The 22,615-nt window shown below is 38.4% G+C and overlaps 4 protein-coding genes across 4 annotated transcripts; 2 read left to right on the top strand and 2 right to left on the bottom strand.

The window, feature by feature from the left end:
* Positions 1 to 198: 198 nt before the first annotated feature.
* On the bottom strand, positions 199 to 2,945 carry mmgt1 (membrane magnesium transporter 1). Its single transcript, XM_063876573.1, has 4 exons — positions 2,770 to 2,945; positions 1,822 to 1,874; positions 1,627 to 1,730; positions 199 to 1,078 (listed from the first exon to the last, which is right to left on the bottom strand). The coding sequence occupies exons 1-4, from the start codon at positions 2,846 to 2,848 to the stop codon at positions 925 to 927; spliced, it is 390 nt and encodes a 129-aa protein (XP_063732643.1). The 5' UTR covers positions 2,849 to 2,945; the 3' UTR covers positions 199 to 924.
* Positions 2,946 to 3,096: 151 nt separating this feature from the next.
* Positions 3,097 to 5,800, top strand: pfdn6 (prefoldin subunit 6). The gene is made up of 4 exons (XM_063876574.1): positions 3,097 to 3,314; positions 3,496 to 3,566; positions 3,684 to 3,808; positions 5,506 to 5,800. The coding sequence occupies exons 1-4, from the start codon at positions 3,251 to 3,253 to the stop codon at positions 5,624 to 5,626; spliced, it is 381 nt and encodes a 126-aa protein (XP_063732644.1). The 5' UTR covers positions 3,097 to 3,250; the 3' UTR covers positions 5,627 to 5,800.
* A 4,550-nt stretch (positions 5,801 to 10,350) lies between these two features.
* her5 (hairy-related 5) lies at positions 10,351 to 11,153 on the bottom strand. The gene is made up of 3 exons (XM_063875710.1): positions 11,103 to 11,153; positions 10,912 to 11,007; positions 10,351 to 10,812 (listed from the first exon to the last, which is right to left on the bottom strand). Exons 1-3 carry the CDS (start codon positions 11,151 to 11,153, stop codon positions 10,351 to 10,353), a joined length of 609 nt encoding a protein of 202 aa, XP_063731780.1.
* A 3,118-nt stretch (positions 11,154 to 14,271) lies between these two features.
* On the top strand, positions 14,272 to 15,990 carry her11 (hairy-related 11). Its single transcript, XM_063876991.1, has 4 exons — positions 14,272 to 14,385; positions 14,941 to 15,036; positions 15,145 to 15,238; positions 15,404 to 15,990. Exons 1-4 carry the CDS (start codon positions 14,332 to 14,334, stop codon positions 15,988 to 15,990), a joined length of 831 nt encoding a protein of 276 aa, XP_063733061.1. The 5' UTR covers positions 14,272 to 14,331.
* Positions 15,991 to 22,615: the final 6,625 nt, after the last annotated feature.

The raw sequence follows: 22,615 nt of genomic DNA, 5'->3' as shown, positions 1-22,615 counted from the left end.
TTTCACTAAGAAACCCCCCTCTATGAACAAAGGACTTTAATCTCTGATAAAATAACATTTGTTAAAAATAAGTCAAGAACAGAGGACTAATATTTCTGTTTGCTTCTTACAGCATAGATTTCATCCCTTTTGTTGGGCTAAAGAAAAAACTCCCGACCTCTGAATATGAAGTTTAACGAAAAATAAATACATTGAGACTTTGTAAAATCAGTAAGCCTTTTATTAAATTAAAAACATCTGTTGAATCTTAACAAAATGTAAAATGAAGGAAAAACAAACTTCACCAAAATGAATGTACCATAACTTTCTAGTTCTCATTAGTGTTCACAGTATCAGTGGAACGGCTGCCTAACGCTTTCTCTGCTCTCACATCTCGTCTTGAGTGGATTTCCTGTGGCATAAAGCAGAACCTCTTTAATGCAAACAGGAAGTACTGAAGAGCCTTCATGCTTCCAGGAAACCATCAAGGAAATAAAAAGGCCCCCGGTTCATACAACAAAACTCATTTCAGTTCACAAAATGCTTGCCCAGACGGTGGCTGAGGACTGATGGTGCGGTTGAAATGAAACAGTAACGGAACAGGCATTTATTTTTTGCCCCTCAAACAAAGGATATACAAAGGACAGCAATATCCCAATTGAGTTCAGAAGGGACAAAAAGGGGCAGATGTTTCTGTATCTTAAGACTCCAAAGCGATTACATACTGTATATACAAACAAACCGGCTTGAAAAATTGAAGGGTTGGCACAGTCAGTGTTGAGTATGGTTGGTGACCACTTTTATGGACAGAGATGCATGTTTGGACAGCATATTAGTTTATGTACAAAAACAAATTAAAGTCGAGGAAGGCGGACTCCCCCCTTCTGTCTAACAAAAACAAATGTTAACTGACATTGGTGGTGTTACAGGCAGGAAAGGCCAGTCTCAGTGCAAATTCTCCAGCTTGCGTAGCCGTAAGGGGTTGGGGAGAGGTTGGTTGCGTGCGGAGGACGGCTCCTCCTCCAGCGTGCGGAATAGCACGCGACCCCGATGGTTGAAAAGGTAAAAGGATGGGTGGTTCCTCAGTGTGTCAAATGTTCTGAGAAAATAAAGATGAAGTTGTAAAAAGACTGACATGGTGCAAATATTGTTCTGCTTTCAAATGAAATACAAGTGTAATTCAGAGCAGTGAGCAATGCAATCATTGTGTAACTCTGACAAGTGTTCTTGGCAAGGTATGATAAAAACTACACTTTAAATAAATGATAATCATAAGAAAAATGAACAATAGGAATATTAAAAAAGGACATTTATATATCTTTTCAAAGTGTGATTGAAAAATTCTAGTTCATCACTGCACTCATTTTATTATTTGCCAAATCTGAAGTGTCTATATACATTATGGTTAAAGATGATCAAAACCACCCTTATAGTGTTTGATTTCAAGTTGCACCTAGCCTTCAAGACAAAATGGGACCCAAATAACAAAGCAGCAGCTTGGGGAGGTTCATCGTGTTCAATTCCCTGCCACTTTGGGGAATTGATTCAAACGAATGTTACTATAAACGCAGCTAAGCATGCTTCCCTTGTGGCAGACGACACAAACAACCATACTATCATGGGAGAAGGTGCTGCAACTCCACTCACTTGTTTTTGAGCTCTGAGGAGGCATCCATGTCTTTGAACTCTCCAGCAATGTTGACAATACCGTAACAGGTCATCACAAACGATAACAAGGTCTGTAATACAATCTGCAGAAATAAAGACAATGATATAGCACATCGATTGGGGTTTGTTGTCAAAGGTTGAGACAATATATTAAAGACAATACAAGTCGCTTACATCAATTGGTAGTGTCTCATCTTCCTTCTCTGTGAGTCGCATGTACGATCGATCTGATGGGAGGAAAATATTTTAAATTAACACAATTACACTGGCAATATACAGCTCGGACGGACTGATAAGCTAAAGATGAAAAACCTTTTATTCATACAACTAAATACAAACTAACACGTATAGCAAGCCTAAAATTACATTTCTCTAACAACCTCAATATATTTAATGTTAAGAAAGCAAAAAAGACAAAAACTTTTTTATAATCTATATCATTTATGTAGATGATGAACGGTTTGGGGCCTAATACTGACCCCTGAGGGTCTCCACATTTAACACACATATGCTGAATTATGCTAAGCTTATTAAGTACTTGCCTGTTTCATGGATAGATTCTCCTCTAATTCAGCACCTTTACAATGTCTCATAGTCAATGGTATCAAAAGCTTATTTTAAATCTATGAGCAGTATATATTTTGTGTCAGTAGAATTAGGAAAATATTTAATACATTTAAAAAGTAAGAATTAAGGTCTGTGATTACATTGTAACATGGTTAATATTTCCAGTTTATTTTTAAAAGGGATATGTTTAATTGAGCTTTGAATTCAAGCAGGAAATATAAAAAAAACATGTAATGGTTTTACGATACCATTAAATTACAATATTAGCTATGTAATTCCTAGACAATAGTTGTTATTCTTATAAAGAAAACATTGATTTCACTCTCAGTGTCGTATGTCACTGGCGGTGGTATTTTAACTTTAATAGCAGATTGCAGTTTTTCATCCCTGCGAATGAACGGGGCTAAACTGCGCTAGCACCCAGTTAGCTCTCCGTTAGCCCGAGAGGCCCATCCGGCAGTGATAAACTCCTACCCGCGACAACGGAGCGCTCTTGTAATAAAATTTAAAAAACATACAGAGAGCCATGTTTTCACTTCCTGCACCGAGACTTACGCTGTGCTGCTGAAAAAGCTGCATGAGCTAAGGCAAAGAGTCCGACGCCGACAACACCTTTCCAAAACGATGAGGCCATTTTGATCCAGAGCGATGAGGAACTGTGTGCAGTGTCGTAAAGCAACGTCGTAAAATGATGTCGTAAACAGCAGCAACCATGACAGGGTCAAATAACATCAATAGATGAAATCCAAGATAATAACATTCAATTACACGAATAATAAATATATGCACTTTAGGGTGGTTTTGATGTTCGTTCGGTTATTTCTGGTGTCAATGTGTGCTTATTTGTTTGTCACTATACGTCTATGATGTAGTGTGAGCTTTTACTTTGAAGGGATGTAGCTCATATCCTCTTAGCCGCAGCCCTTTCCGGTTAGCTAACGCAGAGCTTTCAACTCATATCACATTTAGCTACTTAAACAATTCCTCTTTTATATATTTACCCAGTCTGAAGCACGTTTTCCGACCAAACACAAACATGGCAGAGGCCATTCAGAAGAAACTGAAAGCGGAAGTAGAAAAATTTAGACAGATGGAGAAAGGTAAGTGCTTGCTAGCATGCATGGTTTCTCACATCATGCCATGTTGTGTGGAGCTAGCTGACCATATTTGGACCGCTAGCTAGCTATACTTAAATTAACTTGTTAGACATTTGCTATACGTTTACACAGCTATGTATGGCGTAATATTCACAGAATTTACTAATAACTGTCTGTTGTTTAGATGTTAGCAAAAGCGTGTCAACCAGACAGAAGCTGGAGACGCAGCTGGCAGAGAACAACATTGTCAAAGAGGTAAGAAACTGCTCATTATTGCTCAGGACTATTAATTCACTGATGTCAGAATAGTTCGCCCGGTAATTTTGTGTGTTGGCCCTTACAGATTTTCATATCTCATCTTTTCCTTTCCAGGAACTAGATCTGCTGGACACCACAAACACAGTGTATAAGCTCATTGGCCCAGTATTAGTGAAGCAAGACCTGGATGAGGCCAAAGCCACTGTCACAAAAAGACTGGAGTACATCAACGGAGAAATGTGAGTCCTTTATATTATTTTGCACTATTTTATGTCTATTCAGTTTTTCCTTGCACTATTTTTATTGTTTTATGGCTACATATATTTATGTGGCAGCCGGGGACTTGAGATTTCCATTGCCATAGCTAGGCTACACTGTAGCTACTCTGCATATGACAATCAAACCTGTGAATCTTTGAACCAGAGCAGTATCATTTGAGAAAAGTCATTTTTATTATAGGTCCAGTGGGCTTTCAGTTGATGGGGGGGCTACATATTTAATATTACATAGATGCCCTCAGGTTCAGGTCAGGTTTGGTTTATTTATTCGGTAGATTTTGTTTTCACATAAAAGGGACCCATTATGACACATTCTCAAACAACAAAGACAAAATACAAATCTAAAAAATTGTAAAGTACCCCCTGCTCCGTCACATCTAAAAACGTTTTTTTTAAAAAGTTAAACCACCAGTACAAACATGGGCAATCAAATAAATAAATAAATTAATAGGCATTTCTACCATAGAACCTGTGTGACACTGCAACTACTTGTTCATTTCTACAATGGCTGCAGGAACAAAGCTGTTTTTATACTGCTTTGTAATACACTTTGGGACAACTAGCCTCCGGCCTGAAGGAAGACGCTCAAATTCTCAACCCCTCAATCTCTGATTTAAGTTAAAATAACATTGAGCTGCAATTCACCAAATCTTGAACGAAACATTATATTTATTTATGTCTGAATCAACTTGAACAGTGGACATAAATGACCCATAATAATCTTATAACTAAATGGCAGAATGGTTTAACGCCTTGAGGCTATACTTTGACACCTAATGTGCAAATAAACTGCAGCTCTGATTCATTCGGTTCTTGCCATGCATTTAAGCAGGTAAGTAGAAAACTGTTTGTCCCAGTTCTGAAAAATACCAACATGCAGAAGGTACCCCTCAAAAACATGCCTGTTTGCCACCCTGGTTCTTAAATGGAGGAAGGAGCTCCCCATTGACATCAGGACAGCAGAAACTATGCATATATTCTGTCGCACACTGAAAACGCATCTGTCTTGATTATACCTTGGCAATTAAATGATTGTAAAAATATTTTTAAAAACACTAATACAAATAAAAAGGTTTATAAAGAGTTTGAATCTCAGCCAGATGAGTGTAATGTAAAGGGAAATGAAATGTAAATCTTTGTTTACGATGATATAACCTCATAAACGGCTTATGTTGTCTATTATATATTAGAGCAAAAAACTACAACTTGAATACTAAGCTTGAATATCATGGCCGGTTATACCCAGTGATATTTACACATAATTGTCGTTCACCATAAAGGGTAAATATTTCCAAAAACATAAATGCTATGTCCAACAACTTGTTATCTAACTTAATACCTCAATGTTTTTTTGTTCTTTTATATTAAACCCTCTTAGTCGCCACAAACTTGAAAAGCTAAATGGCCCCTGAGAAATGTTGGCTCTCTCTGGACATTTATTACAATACACTCATAATACTTACAGATAACTTTATATTGGTGCATAGCTTAGCTGTCGCCTTGCTCACTCACATATAGAGGGCAGTAATGAGTTTGAATGGTGGGATAACATCCTTGTGTTCCTGGGAATCAAGAGAACTCTGTGAAAGTTGTTGATTGTGCCGCAAGAAGGAAACAACAAATCAACAAATTGTTTTTCTCTTTTTTTTCCCTCACAGTCAAAGGTACGAATCACTCCTGAAAGACCTGGAAAAGAAATCTGAACAGCATCGAGAACTCTTGTCCAGTTTACAGCAGGAGTTTCAGAAAGCGCAGGGCCTGTCTGTCGGCAAAGCCTAACCAAGTGACCCAGCTGCATGCTCACACACACAGTTCGAAGAAGAATGGGTTAGGCATGGTATAATGTAAAAGATTCAACATAAGGTTAAGTAAATTCTGCTTGTATCGTGTCATTTATTTGTTTGTTGTTACAGTGACTTTCCCTTGTTGCTAATAAACATTTTTTTCATGAAATGTCTTAACTGAGTTTAAATTGATTGCACAGCTATTTTGCTTATTTTACTACACTTTGTTGATTTGCATTTTTATATTACTTCTAAATGTACCAATAGTTAGAATAATTGATGCCTTGTATGCATATTTTAACAATATTTTAGAAGAGTAAATTAAATGTATTATGTATTATGTATAGTAAATGTATTATTATAAAAGTAACATTTGTTTCTCATTCTCTGAGATAAAACTCCAGTTCAGTATCACTTGCATACATCAAACTCTCCAGTTTCCTCATATATATTCTAAAGGTTTTATAGAAGGGTTAGTTTATACATCATTAATTGCCTATTCTGCTCATTTTCTTACATTTAGTCATCTTAATGAGTAAGATATCTTTATAACTAAGAATACTTGTGAAGATATCCTACATTTTGCAAGTAGAAACTTGGACTAAAATGTAATCAAAATAAAAACAATAATTTGGAAACCGGCTTCAACTAATGCTCATATCTCTGTTAGTATGATCTATGCAAATTAGCGCCTTTTTCATTTAAGAGAAAGCCTAATTTGCAGCAGTGGAATGTAAGTACATTTACTCAAATATTGTATCTATGTGTGAATTTAAGCTACCTGTACTTAGATATTTTATTTTCCTTACAATCTATACATCCACTCCACTATCCAAATATTGTACTTTTTTATTTCGTTTTTCTCATACCTTTATTTTTACTTTACAAATTGAAATGTTTCAGTTTATAAAATAAGATGTTATAAATTAAACTAGCCAACAGTAAGTTGATTTAAGAATCGCTTTTGGATAGATAGAATTAAGTATGTTTGTTTATTTACATTTTACTTGGGTCCCTTAATTTTACTAAAGTTAAATTTGTAATCAAGGACTTTTGTAACCGAGCTTTCCAGTGTGGTATTAGCAGCCTTCTCTAAGGTAAAGTTTCTAAATCCTTTTTTCACTGCTCATTTGCATATGAACTATACATACAATAGAGAAAACTTTAAATTATAACAAATTATTGGCTTAAAGGTTTCCTGGTGATATACAGTGTTAGTAAAACAATACATCTTATTCACCTGTTGTGTCTCCCTTTAGCTAACAGAGTCCACAGACCGTCTTGCTGTTTGGCTCTCTGCGGAACACTGGATGTAATTGCCGGGGAGGCTGCAGCCTGCAGCAGCAGATGTCTCGCAGCCTCCGACCCGCCCCACAGCTCGCAGCAAGACACAAAGCACAGCGGTGCAGCTTTGTTCACCTTAATGAATGTGCTTTCCCCCGCAGTTTACCACCAACGGAGAATTTAGACAACATGAATAACCTAATACAAAGTGTTCTATAGGAACTAAAACCCTTTAAAGCCAAATGTTAATACAGTGCAAACAAACTATGGTAGAAGTTTTGAAGTAGCCCGTTCGGAAATACAGTTGTGAAGGCTCTTGTATTATTTAGTTTCATACACCTTTTACGTTTAATACAGAACAAGACGTTTGTCATTTCTACACAACAGCTGTGCTAACTAACCTACAAGCTAACAACATGACATGTTTTCAACTTAGTACACTAGCCTCTTATTTTACTTTTTTTTTTAGGGAGTAGCCAGCATACAAATACTGTGATATTTCATCATAGACTGACATATATAGTTTTCATACATGACTAGGCTTAATATTAAAAACAATGTATTTGAACCAGCATGAGACATGCCGAATTGGCTGCACAACAGCTATACTAGATACCCTATAGCCAACATTAAAATGTCTTGTTTTCCACCTGCACACTCAGTGGCTATCTCGTTTAAATGCACCTGAATTTAATTTCAGTAACATTAAGCCTAATTTATGCAAACAAGTAGGCCTGACTAGACCAAAGCAGAAGTTGTTGTTTTTAAATTAGGGATATTAACTATTTTGTTTTTACATTTTAAATTGTCATAGGCTACACGTGGCTGTGCTGCACGAACACGCAAAGCTTACATAAACATGTTTTATGGCATGTTGAATTTTAGCAACAAATTCCTGACACCACACTCAGATGGGCAGTAATAACACTCAGTTACCAAAAACTGTTTTGGTGCACGAGTCTGTCACCTCTGACGCGTGGGTGGCAGCGAACCATTAACACCTGAGGTGTGGGGCTTTCATAACATCCAGACTTTGGTTGTAAAACGGGTCGACACGAGGCCATCGGTATGTCACCTACACATTTGGTTTTGGACATTAAAAAACGTAACCTAAATAATACGTGAAGCCATGTTAAAGAAATCTATAGCCACTATAACTGTGTCAAATAGGTGAGTTTTCATTATAGGACTGCAACTTTGATAGCTCTCGCCCAAAAATAAACAACAGAAAGTGATAAACTCAATACTCTAACTGCAAAAGTTTTATGGTGGTAGCCTACTATAGGCCTAAACATATTATATTTAGGAGTCGTTATATTAACTGAAATCATCAAATGGTTTGTTGGCGAGGCCAAAAGGAGATTTATCACTTTGCATTAGTTGAGTTCACGCTGAAGTGGTAAAAACCAACAGCCAACTGCCGATTGAAATGTTTATCAGTGTGGTGGCAAAGAAATTTAAGTCTAAGGCCATTCAGATATCCTACATTTTTATAAAACAAACAAAGACCTAAGTAGATATCCGCATTGGATTAATCTTGATCTATTTAACAATGACAATAAATGAATTTAATCTTTTTCTCACATGAATCCCTAATCTGATTTCAGTTTTAATAGATTTACTTAGTCCTGTGTGCTTTTTCTTCAGGGGTTTAAGCTTTAAAGCTCACAAAAGAGCATCCTGTCCAGAGATCAGCGCAGCGGGACTAACACCTGCTTTGATAAAGAACGCTTTCAAACAGGCTTTGGAGGAATGTGTGTAAAGTTAGCTTATGGTATAAAGTGTATAGTTCAAAATATATACCCACAATTCTAGGAACATATTCAAATCAAATACAGATGTAAAATAGCATAATGATGCTATTTAAAATGTGCATTGTGTACTGTGTAAAACCGTTCAATTAAAGGTGCGTGAAGTAATTTAACGAATAGGCTTTCCCCAGTAACAATACCTTTACGCAACAATTACGCCACCATAAATCAAGTGTTGTCGTGGTGGGTTTAAACACTATCCTGCATTCTGAACTTTGGGATACTTAACCAACGATGGTGAAAATGAGTCCTTCAATGAAGTGTGCTTTTGTATGCTGATAAGCGACAGCCTGTGCTTGTATTGCAGTCTTTTACATGCAGAATAACTCATGACAGTGGCCATTAACAGCCTGTTCATGTTGCAGACTCTTTCATTCAATCTACAAAATGTAGAGACTGAAATTTGGAAACAGAGTAAACCACCCAGACCCGACCGCTACCACTGCCTGCATCCATAACCTACGCTGGTGCGTTTTGATTGAATTATAAATTGACGTATCAAGTTTAAATATTTTGTTTAATCAAACTGATTCTGAAATGTTCATTCGGAATGGGTTTTGTTGGTTACATGTTTGATATGTTATTTATATTCCCGAGATTTTACGCTGTTTAGCATCCCCCATCACCAGCTGCTCTAGTGCTTTTAGAGGCCTTTCCAACACGAACAGCGTCAGATTGGACATGAACATGTTGAGTAGGTGCTAAAGAAAAATAACTGAGCACGTGTTGCTGTTTAAACACAGCATCTGTTTTCTGATCATGCATGTTGTGCGTATTTGGCAATCCTTATAGTTTACCTTGCACTGCCTGCCAACGAAAATGTAGTGTAGCCTATACCCAAATATAAAATGCATTTATGTGTTGAACATGCACATAAAACCTTGAAACCTTGAAACAGGGCACATTATTTTTTCTGGATCAGCATTTGACTCATCTGAAGCAGTCTGGCTGCTGGACAGTGTGTGAATGACCACTCTCCTGTGCTTTTCTACATTTGAAACAGCACTTAAGATCACAGAAGAAGTAGGCACCCCTGCCATCAACATCTCAAAAGACAAATGTGTCATAACGGTTGTCCAGCCCGGGGAAAGTATGTGCTAACTGTCCTGTGGATGTGCCACTCTTCTGGTTCAAGTACAAGCTATTCACTCAGTAAAGAGGCCACTCGATTTTTCTGGAATGATCAGGAAGTTGTGCTTTATTGAAATTGGGAACAGGCAATTCAGCAAGCACAATCATAGAATAAACTCCACGTCTCTTATATGTACAATATCAGAGCAAAGAAAAAAAAATAGAATAGCACAAAAGTTGTTTTGGTGCATTTTACGCACGCGTCCAAGCAACATCAAACATAAGAAGGTTTACTTCTTTCATCTCATATCAACAAAAAATATATACGATGACATTGCCGCGTAAAAACATATTTATAAAAAAGGGAAAATATGAAGCGCATGCCAAAAAACTAAAATATGAGGTAACAAACGCCACATGTGGATCCGTAAGTGGACCATTTGTTTTCATGGAAAATATCATCAACGTACAGAAGATTTCAGGCTGAACAACCAAATATATATTTACACAGTCTGTTGGCATCTTTTAAAAATATAATCTGAATCAAAGTCTGTCACTGCGGCCAGGGCCTCCACACAGGATCCTGAATGTGCTTGCAGGCTTCCGGGGAAGAGAACAGCTCCGGTGTGTCGCAGTTTATGCCGGTCCTCACCGTGCAGAATGATGGATTAGCGTTCTTGCGATGACGGTGGACCGAATCAGGAGACAGAGAGGTATGTGCCTTGTGGATGTGTCCGGGAGATGCAGGGTGTGTCTGGGGTTTGGGAGCCTCGCCTGCTCCCTCATCAGTCTGGCCTAATTCACGGCTCTTGCTGGAGATGAAGTGGCTGACCCTCAGCAGGCAGGACCTCATGCCATCTCGGTAGTTGTGCTGTCGGCCGGAGGTCGGTCTTTGCTCCCGGGTAAGGACTCTGTTCACGGCCTGGTGACCCTTCTCCATCTCCATCTCTGACTGTAGGAAGTTCACCACACTTTCCAGAATCTCTGCCTTCTCCACCTTTGGATTTTTCAGTCTCTAAAATAAGAATACACTTTTAATAGGAGGTATAGACTGTGATGCATTCACATTTCATCAGATATCAAACTTAAATACAAGCATGGCACACAAGCTTACGTCATCTTGGGAGCTTTGCAGCATCAGAAGTCGTAATGTCTCCAGACTGCTGTTTATCCTCTCCCGTCTGCGTTTCTCCATCACTGGTTTGGAGATCTAAGGATTAAACATATTACAATTCAGAACTCTGAAAATACATTATAGACCGTTTTCTATAATTCTGAGGCTCGTCGCATGATGCAAACGCGTACCCTTCTGATACTCCTCTGCCTGGGAGACGCTGGTGAAGTTAAAGCCTTCATGCTTAACGTAGATACAGTTTGTTCTTGCTTTGAATCCAGAAAAATGTTTGGGGGGATCGCGCCCCTGCCTGCAGTTTGTTGATATCCCTGCAGGTGGCCCCGCCTCCGCGGGACACGCCCCTCATTCATGAGCAGCACGCGGCCTTGACACTGGGGAACCTTTGAATTTATTCAAATCTATAAACCTCTTATTTTAACTTTTAAGCCAAACTTAAAGGGAGTGTGCCGTGTGGTCTGAATTTGGTTACAGTTTTGTTTCTTTATCCATTAAAGGGTAAATTCACCCAAATCACATTTTTTAAATTGAAATGATCGAGTCATTCACATGTAGTTTTATTCTTTGGCAGTGGTGTACAGTAGATTTACTCAATGTCTCTACTGAAGTAACATCTTGAGGTAATTGTACTTTACATAGTTATTTCAATGCTGTGCTACTTTGTACCTCTTCTCCACTAAAATTCAGAGGTAAATGGTGTTCTTTTACTCCACTACATTGATTTAATACCTTTAGTTAGGCTACTTCACAGATTTGGATGAATGATGTGAAATTTATATAATCAACCCTTTAATCAAACTAGTGGGAGTACATTCACAAGCTACCCTGCAGTATACAAAGTCATTCAAACTATGCATCAGTGCATCAATAATTATAAACAAAACGATATGATATATATTATTCGGAAATGGATCAATCTGCACACTGACTTTTATTTTTTGTTCTGCAAATTGTGCAAACACCTTTGTAGTTTTACTTGAGGAACATTTTGAATGCAGGAATTTTACTTGTAGCAGAGTATTCCTATACTTTAGTACTTTTACTTTTCATATCTGTTCTTTGGTAAAGTGTTCATCGAAAAACTACCTTATACTTAATAAGACAGGAGGTTTGTTGAGCTGGTTTAATTTCATGAATTCTGCTCCACATTTTAAACTGGTTGTAAGCTAATGCAGAAAATACAAAATATATAGAAATAGTCTCCTTGTATTCTTTTGAAGACACACACAATTTTTATTCTCTCCAGTTAGAGATGTAGCTTATTATTTTATGTTGTCTCGATATTATTGTTGCTCAAATTCTTAGTTTTCTTTTACCATATTTATATAAATTAAGCCTTCCTTTTTATTTAATTCTTTCTATCCCCCTTTGTTTGTAATGTTTGTTTATGTCCTTCTTTTGTGGCTTTTTGTCCTAACTTTATTCATTGTGTGAGAAAAAAGGCCCAAAATACAGTTGCATAACAAATACGACACCAAAAACAAAACGATGTACCCAACATTGTTTCCCCTTACTTAAGAAAATCTTTTATAAACTGCATATTGATGTGAACCCATCCTAACCCCCACACATTTCCCGTTAGAACCTGACCTGGTGCCATCGAGCCAAACTGCCTCATTCACACCTGAACGCCTGTGCTGTGTGTATCTTTAGAGGCTGTGGTGGGAAAACTCCTGACTGGAAACGATCCGTGCAGGAACGTCCCGTATAGTTTAATATCCACAGTTTCTAACATGCATTATTTCAGACTGGAGTTGGGGGGCTTTGCTGAGTTTGAGGTAGCTTTTGCGCACTGCATTTATGGTCCCCTGATCCCCATAATAGGCTAAAGTGAGGAGATAACACTGGGATGATCGGATCACGGGGATCACGTAGATTAAGAGGCTTTTCAGAGGCAATGATACTTCCGTTTTAAATCAAAGAGAGGGCGATTAGTGCAGGCTCACAGATCACTGCTGGTAACCCTGGAAACTCACTTTATTCATAGTTTTTTTTTACCACGCAATTTACAATAAAGCAGTCACCTTTTTCTAGGAAGAGGCGTTAATGTTTTATAGGTGAAGTTAACATTTACTTGCTTTGGTATTGCACACGAAGGAGGTAGTTGAATTCTATAAACTCTTTTTTAAATATCTTTTGAATCCGATTTACCGTAAAGTGTCTAATTGTTTCGCCACAAGATTTGAAGTTTTTGACTAAAAACTATGAAAAACTGACAGAATGGCTATTTTTACAAGCTCAGCTAACTTGGGATCCTTGTTATTTTAATATTAGACTTTTGATCCACGTGCACCTGCCTCCCAAATAAGCCCCAATAACGTGGTCGCCTGAGCCTGTGATAGAAACTAATTAGTGGAAAATATGCCCTTTGGTTGCGGAGAAATGGACCGTTCACTTCTTCGTGACCTTTGGGGTGTGTCACGCTGACAAAAGAGCCGAAATCAAACGGAGGGGTTTGCTGGGAACATGCACGAAAGTCAACATCTGCTTTGATTTTAAAGGGATCTCGTGTGAAGTCCAAACATGAGGTATCAAGCTGACCCGAGGCACAGCACACTTAACACTCATGTGTAATGATCATCCTCACACTTCAGCAGAAACAGACGGACCTGCTCCCTTTTGGCCCCGTGGAACCTCAGTCTAATCATCACCCTACATTCATTTGTATTTTATCTGCTTAAACGCAAGTATTGTATTTATGTGCTTTTGGAAACGGGGCTGTTTTAATGAAACTGAGTTGATTATTCGCTAGGACCTCATTTGGTCTTTTTTAAAAATCACTTATTTAAAGTGTGGATGTCTCACACATCATAAAAAGTCCTCATAGCTGCTCACTTTCTCACTTCATTTCTGTTCCCACGAGAAAAAGACAAGTTCCCAGGACCTCACTTCTGGAAGGCGTCAAAAGTCACCAGAAAGCTAACAACACACTTAGACTAATTATATTACTGTAATGGATGCAAAGATATCCATCCAGACTAAAGTTTCAATATCTTGTGTCAATAAGATGTTTATAGGCTATGAAAGATGTTCAAGTGTGTTTAACATTTAAAAGAAACGAAATATTAGTGAGTCATTTAGATGAATACATCCAGCTTACTGCAAGTCGCATGGAATATTAATGTTCTTGGTATGTCCTTAAATATAAATTATTATTCAATTACGTTAGAGACACTAATCAGTGTCACTGATTCCCTTTCAGATTACTGCTTAAAGTGCATGATTTCTGTTTATCACTTGCCCATTAAAACGTTAGAGAGAATTTTCGGTTGAGTGTCGTCACTCACACTTGTCAGCCAATCAGAGGCACCACGAGCTCTACTTATACCCTCGCTCAGGCGTCAGGCGGCTGTTTAAACTGCTGCAACCTTCAGTCAGGACGTGAGGACCAAACTCTGCAACATGACCAGGAAACTACAGAATACCAGTTTGGAGGATGGGAAGAGTAGGAAAAGGGTAAGAACTTTAAAATGATATTATTTAACAGGCTATTCTACTATTTCTACTTCTTTAATGGGGGCCATTAAAACGTGTTTGAAATGTAACATTGTAATTTAATAATATTTTATAGAACAGGCATTAGTGAAAACTATTTTGGGGTTGGCAGGTCATTAAACAAAAAATATTAACATTTTCAATGCAGGCAAATTGTGATTTATTTGTATCTTTTGTTTCATGTTCTTCTTTAAATTCGTTTTATTTTATTTTATTTTGGAGCTAATTATCCTAATGATAACCAACAAAATTGTTACAATTGTTGCAATCCAAATATTTGTTATCAGTAGCTAAATTGTTAAACCTTTAAAAAAAAAAAATCTTTTCTTGTTTTGTTGGTGTATTAATTTACAATACATATTTCCTGTTTTAATACATTTGTTTTTCATTATTGCTGCTTTTGGGTTTTATGCTTTGGGTAAAATGCTATAAAATAAAGGTTAATATTATAATTCAATTCATAGTCATCTTTTAAAAATATACCCATACTCACACAATTTTGTTTGTTCTTGACAGGTTCTGAAACCCGTTGTGGAAAAGAAAAGAAGAGATCGAATAAATCAAAGTCTAGGTGAACTGAGAAGTTTGCTGTTGAAGCACACGTCTGATCCCGTGAGTCATATTAACCAAATCACAACCAGCCTCACATTTCACATTTCAAATGACTTTACAATAACCAATTACATTTCTCTCCTTCTGTTTCGCCGTTATCACCTACAGCGGCTTCAGAATCCTAAAATAGAGAAAGCAGAGATTCTTGACTTGGCTGTGGAATACGTCCAGACGTGGACCGATGGGAACAACCACAGAAAGGGTAAATCAAACAAAAAAACAATCATTTGTTAAATTGTATGAATTTAAAGCAAATAAAAATCCTCATTTTGTGCAACAAATCTAACCAGTTTTATCCCTCACTTTGGTGCAGACTCCATAGATAGTCACATGATGAGGACTCCTGTGGCAAATCTCCATCACCCAGAATCCAACGCTCCTGCTCTTGTCACCATAGAGGGTGCAGGTTTTCAGCAGTGTGTGGCCCAGCTGACCAGCTACATGAATAAAATCCCCCCGGCACAGAGGAGAAGCTTGATCGAGGGGCTCAAACATCACACAGAAAGCCAGCAGCCCAATACCATCACACCAGAATTTAACCCCAGAGTGACCGACGTGGTCAAAGCAACAGATGGATTATCCGGGGAGTTCATTTGCACATCTGAGAGGAGAGAAGAGTCTCCTAAGTTTCCTTCCCACTCCACGTTTCAGCCTCTCGCGTGCTCCACACCCTGTCACGACTACCTGTCCCCCCCTCCCTCCCCCTGGCTCTCGCCCTCCTATTCCACATACGCCACCTCTCCTCCTTTCCCGTCATTTGCCTCTCACTTCTCATTCCCCCCGAGCCTGTCACCTATGTCCTCCAACACCTCCTTCTTCAGTTTCTCGCCACCTCTCTCTGGGCCTTCTGCCCTCCACTGCCCCCCTCTCCTCACACTCAGGTCCCCTCCACACCCTGCACAGAGGGGGGGCCAGCCACCAAACTCTTCCTCCTCCATTTGGAGACCTTGGTGAAGTTTCTAGAGAGTGACAGACTAAGAACAACAGAGACACCTTGTGGGAACTAAAGCTGCAACCGTTGGCTTTGGAGAAGAAGAAAACTCTCTCCATGCTGTGAATGTATAGTGTACATATTATTATAATTTTATATTTGTCTTTGAAATAAACTTGTAATTTAAATTAATAAGTCTCAAATTGTGTATTTATTCACTGTATTTACTCTCACTGTTAAACATTGCTTGTGTGCATAAACATTTACACAGTAATACAAAAAGAGGACCAAGCTACTTACTGCAGCATGATAGACCTTCAATTAAAAACATAGAGAGAATACATGCAAAGGGTCATGTTTCATTTGGAATTTGTGTGAAGGTGTTTTAAATTGTTTAGTTTTTTCATTTAACAGATCATTTTATGTGTCTATCTTTAAACAAAAGAGTAAAAAGGTAAAAAAAAAAAAAAAAACACTTGGGAGATTAACTATAAAAACATATATATATATATATATATATATATATATATATATATATACAGTGGTATGCAAAAGTTTGGGCACCCCTCTGAGATTTCATGACAATTTGCTTTTCCTTTATAATAGAAGATCACAGCAACAACATTTGTTTTCCTACAAAGATGTAGACGTTTTAGTGTTTTCCAGACCAAAATTCTTAGGGTAGCATTACATAGTTTTATTATAATAAAATAAAATGCAAAAAATGGGATGTGCAAAAGTTTGGGCACCCTTATAAATAGCATTCATTTCAACACCTGTACGGATTTATAGCTGACAGGTTGCTGCACAAAATTGCTTTGATTAGCTCATTAGACCTTCAATTACAAAGACAGGTGGAACCAATCATGAAAAAGGCTATTTAACATAGGTAATAGCTGGCTGTGCCTGGCCTAGGTTCTTTCTTAGGGAGTGGCAAGATGGGGACCTCAAAACAACTCTCCACTGACCTGAAAGCTAAGATAATCCAACATTATAAATTAGGAGAAGGGTACAAAAAATTATCTGACAGGTTTAAACTGTCTGTCTCCACAGTCAGAAACGTAGTTGTGAAATGGAAGGCCACAGGAACAGTCCGTGTGAAGGAAAGATGTGGTAGGCCGACAAAAATAGGGGAAAGGCACAGGCGAAGGATGGTGAAAATGGTCACAGAGAAGCCACAGACCACCTCCAGAGAACTACAACAACATCTGGCTGCTGATGGTGTAGTTGTTCACCGTTCCACAATCCAGCGTACTTTGCACCAGGAAGAGCTCATTGGAAGGGTGATGTGCAAAAAGCCTTTCCTGAGTGTTAATCACAAGAAGAGTCGCATGAGGTATGCAAAAGCACATCTGGACAAGCCAGAAGCATTTTGGAACAAAATACTGTGGTCAGATGAGACCAAGATTGAGTTATTTGGTCATAACATGAACAGGTATGCATGGCGAAAAAAACACACTGCATTCAATGAAAAGAACTTGTTGCCCACTGTAAAATTTGGTGGAGGATCTATCATGTTATGGGGCTGTGTGGCTAGCACAGGTACTGGAAAACTTGTTAAAGTTGAGGGCCACATGAATTCCTTACAGTACCAGGAGATTCTTGACAAGAATGTTCTAGAGTCAGTCACAAAGTTGAAGCTACGCCGGGGTTGGATTTTTCAGCAGGACAATGATCCTAAGCACCGATCAAAATCCACCAAGGAATTCATGCAGAAGCACAGGTACAATGTTCTGGAATGGCCATCCCAGTCCCCAGACCTTAACATCATTGAAAATGTATGGATTTATTTGAAGAAGGCTGTCCATGCACGGAGGCCAAGAAACCTGACTGAACTGGAGACGTTTTGTGTGGAAGAATGGGCCAAAATACCACCTGCCAGGCTTAAGGGACTTGTCTGTGGCTACAGGAGGCGTCTACAGGCCATTATTGCAGCAAAAGGAGGCAATACTAAATATTAATGGAATTATTTCTTAGGGGTGCCCAAATTTATGCACATGCCTATTTTTGTTTGAATGCACATAAACATGTTTCTGTTTGACCAATAAAAGTTATTTCACTACTGAGATGTTTCTGTTACCATAAGGTATAACATATGTTAAAATGAAGTTGCTGCTTCAAAAGCTCAGCAAGTGACAAACTGATGCAGTGGTTTTCCTAAGGGGTGCCCAAACTTTTGCATACCACTGTATAAGATTTAAATAGAAAATAAGTCATTGATATTCGTCCAAAAGTTATGACACAGGTGAATCTATTAACAGTAATAACGGAATTGTTCTATTGTGGTGTCAGTGAGCCAATCAGAACCAGACCTGGGTCAGCTAATTGCAATGCAGCCAGCATTAATAACTGTTATTAAATATGTACTTTTCCTGCTATGACTAAAAAGACTTTTATAATTGTAAGAAAACAATATAATTCCCACTGGATTAGAGACAAAGCTATTTCTTCTTAGTGATTATTCTTTATATTTATCATGTATATTCTTTTCAGATCATTGTCTATTAGGTCAATATCTTTGAGCAGGTTTAGATTGAAGGCAGAAACAAAATCACATATTGAATATTTGATATACATGTGCTGTGCTGTGTTAACTGTCGATTTGGAACATTTTGTGGTTACCATTTAAGCCCATGTGCATTTTCATGTGAAACCCATAGAATTACATGTAAAATGTATGGGATTCCATGTAAAACCTGTTGGATTCCTTGTAAAACCCATCATTGGGCTTGTTTTAATGGGGCAATCAGAGAACCTCTGACTTGGAATAATCAGAGGGCTCCTTTCAATGAGTTTTTCATAGGGATCTTTCAATGGACCAAACAAAAGGCTTGTTTCAATGTTCCAAAAGAAGGGCTTGTTCAATGACCCAAACAGAGGCCCTATTTCAATGGACCAATCAAAGGGATTCTTTCATTAGACCAATCATAGGGCTTGTTTCAATGGATGTAATAGTAACTACACCAACTCATTATATTTATGTAGTTGTTTTTACATAAGACTGCTGCACATAGCATACTTTGCTTTCATTGTTTATGGATTATTTATATATATATTTTTCGTGAGATTACGCTTTGTTATTTTTTAAAATACATGTTTGTTAATTAGCAATGTTGTTTTGTTATTTTGCAGATGATACAGTCAGAAGCACCCACAGTTGCAGGTACGAAATAGTTGGAGGTAAGTCCTATCTCTGACCAACAGAGGGCAGCATTGACACAGCGTGGTGATGCAGCCCAGGCTGTGATCCATCCCTCTCCTGACCTGAGGATGCCATTGAGCTATTACATGATCGTTTCCTCTGTTCCTCAATGCTCAACCCACTCGTATTCTTATGATCAAATCTTTACTACATCAAAGAATACTTTCAGCAGGGAGGCACCGATGTATTTGGCTTGAGAAAACAGAATTTATCACATGATAGAACATGTCTTGTGATAATAGTTATTTTCATCTGGAGAAGCTCTCTCTGTGTGAGTGCCATTAGTTATGAGGTGGCCATTGTTCTCTGTCAGAAAAATGAGAGGGCAAGAACATCACTGGCAGATTTAATTCTGCACACTGTCTATCTGCGTGGTTTGATCATTCTGCACAGACACTTGAAAGCAGAGAAGGCCGCTCATGCCAGAGAGGACGATTGCTGCGGCACGGCACATAATTAATAGGGGGAGAGATCACCTCTTGGAGTGACCTGACAATGTTTAAAAAAACTCCTTGGCATTGACACACTGATTAGAGCTGATCCTGTTACCCTCTTTAATCACTCGTTTTTGTTTGTCATGAATGCACCCATGCATTCCTGATTTGGGGAAAACCTTGGGATGTTGTGCTTTGGAGATGTCACATGTTTGTCATGGCCTGCTGAGGATCTCTCAATACCTTTGTGTTGGTACATTTCAAGTATTGAAAAAACTTAAAATATTGATCCACACAGCAAGAGTGGACAGATACATCCAAATATCTTGTGAGGCTTTCCAAGTGACATTTCACTGACGTTTCCACTTCTCTTCCTCATTCCACAGGTCTTAACCAGTTTGTATTTAAGTCCAATAGCAGAGGATTATCTTACACAGAGGGCAGAACAAACTTCTCTTGCCAACATTTACGTAAGTGCACCAATCCAAGAGCATTTAAGACTGATTCAGACACTTTAACCTCCAGTGGAAAAAAAAGCTGCCTCGGGCTGAATTGCAATTCAAGGAAAATATAATTCCAAGCCTTATATTTGAGCCAAAAAGGAATTTATTTTAATCAATGTCCAGTCGTTAAAATCCTGAGTAACACTATGCATATTCTCAATAATACTTGTTACATGTCAAATTTGATAATGCACACGAGAAATTGTTTAAAAGAGTATTTTATTTTCAACTTTGAAACAAAAATGAACATTAAACCGTCTAGTACTGTCTATTTGTTTAGGAGAGACTGTGAATTCTTCTGGGGATGAGTCAGTTTGTTTAAATAAGCTTGATTTTGGATGGCACTCCATGGGCATGGTGCTTTTTATCAGTCAGATTTAAGGACTGCTGCAGATCCAGTCAGCATCCCTTGAGGAGGAGGACTCCTCACTCAGATCGCATGTCAATACTCAAGAATGTAGATCTGTCACTACCCACAACTAAATATCATTTTTCCTCCCTTTCATTTCTCTCTCTTTCCCCTCTCTTTGCGAGGCTCTTTGAAGTAATAGTGAAAGGATCCAAGACTGTAGCAAATTACCTGAGGACTGAAACATTTTTGACATAAGTCCTGAGAGACGGGGCGAGCCACTTTTCCTGGCGGCCCCTTTGCCATTTTTAATCTGGGGCTGAGGGAGACAGCGGCGCTGACAGAATGATGGGACAGCTGGACATGCTTCCAGGCCAGCAGCACCGGGCAAAAGAAAAGTCAGGAGAAGGGCCACTGCAGACATCTCACCACAGAGCCAACAACCCAGGACTGCAGGATGGAGCATGACAAGTGACTACGGGGGACATCCACCTCCTCCATCTTTACTGAACAGCTGGTATCTCTACTCAGGGAGGATGGGGTTATTAAAAAAAATCTTTGGCACTAGATTTCATCAATTAATGGAAGATCAAGAGAATAATGTGACAGTTAGATAACAATAGTACGTTTCTACTCTTACAGCTCTATGGATGTGCAGAACTTTGGTCCAGACTGGAATATTTCTAAAACTGTTCAATAAATTGCCATTTCATTTTGTACAGAAACGTGTGCTCCCAGTTGGGTTGTTTTTTACTCACAATGGACCATTTCTTGACATCTTTGTCATGCCTGCATCAGTTAAACATTTTAATCTGTCCAGTACTTACTTACTGCTCACATACATTTTACCTCATAAAGAAATACTAATAAACAAATAACATTTCCAACAGCCTTATTTGAAGTGCTAATTGGAACATCATAGCGCGCTAACTTGCTAATCTAAAATGGAAAACATGATGAACCTAAAACCTAAACATTAAAATGTTAGCATTGTAACTGTGAATGTGTTACATGTCGATGATAGCATTTAGATCAAAGCATGCAAACCTGTTCTTTTGTGTCTGTACAGTAGATATAAAGCTAGGACCAACAGCAGTTAGCTTAGCATAAAGACTAGAAGCAGAGCAAACCAAAGGTAAAAATAATCTGCCTACCATCACACACAAGTGTAAAAAGAAGCTTTAGAGATGTAGATGACATTTAATCAAAAAGCTGCATTTTCCCCCAAGTCTTTGCGCCAAGCTAGCCTGCTAGTGGTAGCATACTGCAGCCTACAGATAAGAGCGTTATCAAACTTCTTATGTATCCTAACTCAACAATTCAACAAAATACATGTTATTCCAAAAATGTCGAACTAGGATTTAAAAGAAGTTGCAGTGACTTTTTTAATAAGACATTTGACATCAAACAAACAAAAAGGAAAAACAGGAAATTAGAGGTAATTAAATTCAGCTCTTTGGTGGACAAAGACATCGGAAGACCCCAAAATCTCTTCAGGAGCCTGATTATCCTGGAGAACATGCTTAAAGCAGACAGGAAGTAACTTGAGCCAAACAGGAGGGAATCAAATCAGACATTGCTAGATTCTTTTTCAAGGCAGGACAATTATATTTGACATAAGGCGCTTTCCACTCATGCATCAGTGCTCTCCCCTTTCATGGGCTGCTATCACGTTGGTCCAGTGGTTTGCCTTTCTTCCTCTCATTTTTACAAAGTCATTTTGCTGGAGATGACGAACAATGGCCACCTTTTCAGAGATCCTATAACCTTTTCTTCCTGAGGGACCCCGCTGCAATCAACGATCAGGAGTGTATTGTCATTGCTTTGGTTGCACCATCCAATTTGTAACCTTTCCTGCAATGCTTAGATATATCTTAAGATTCTGAGTGCAATTAATTATCAGCATGATCTCACTTAAATTTGGGTCTCTGTTGGCTTCATCACATCGCTATATTCTTTGCCAGTTTGTTATTTGAAGTCTTTAAGAAAAGTAGCAAGCATCCAACTTGCCTGCCTGTCTGTCAGTACTTTTCTGTGTTTTGTGTTTGGGCTCTGGAGCTGTCTACTTTGTGTCTGGGAACATACATCGTCTTCAGCCTTTGTGACCCTGTCTTCCCTCCCCCCTTGGGTGGGCTGTGACCTTGCCTGCCTGCAGCTACC

This window comes from Eleginops maclovinus, chromosome 23 (genome assembly GCF_036324505.1).
Source record: "Eleginops maclovinus isolate JMC-PN-2008 ecotype Puerto Natales chromosome 23, JC_Emac_rtc_rv5, whole genome shotgun sequence".
Lineage (NCBI taxonomy): Eukaryota > Metazoa > Chordata > Actinopteri > Perciformes > Eleginopidae > Eleginops > Eleginops maclovinus.
Note: the sequence above shows the minus strand (reverse complement) of the source record. Positions and strands in the feature narration are given on the sequence as shown.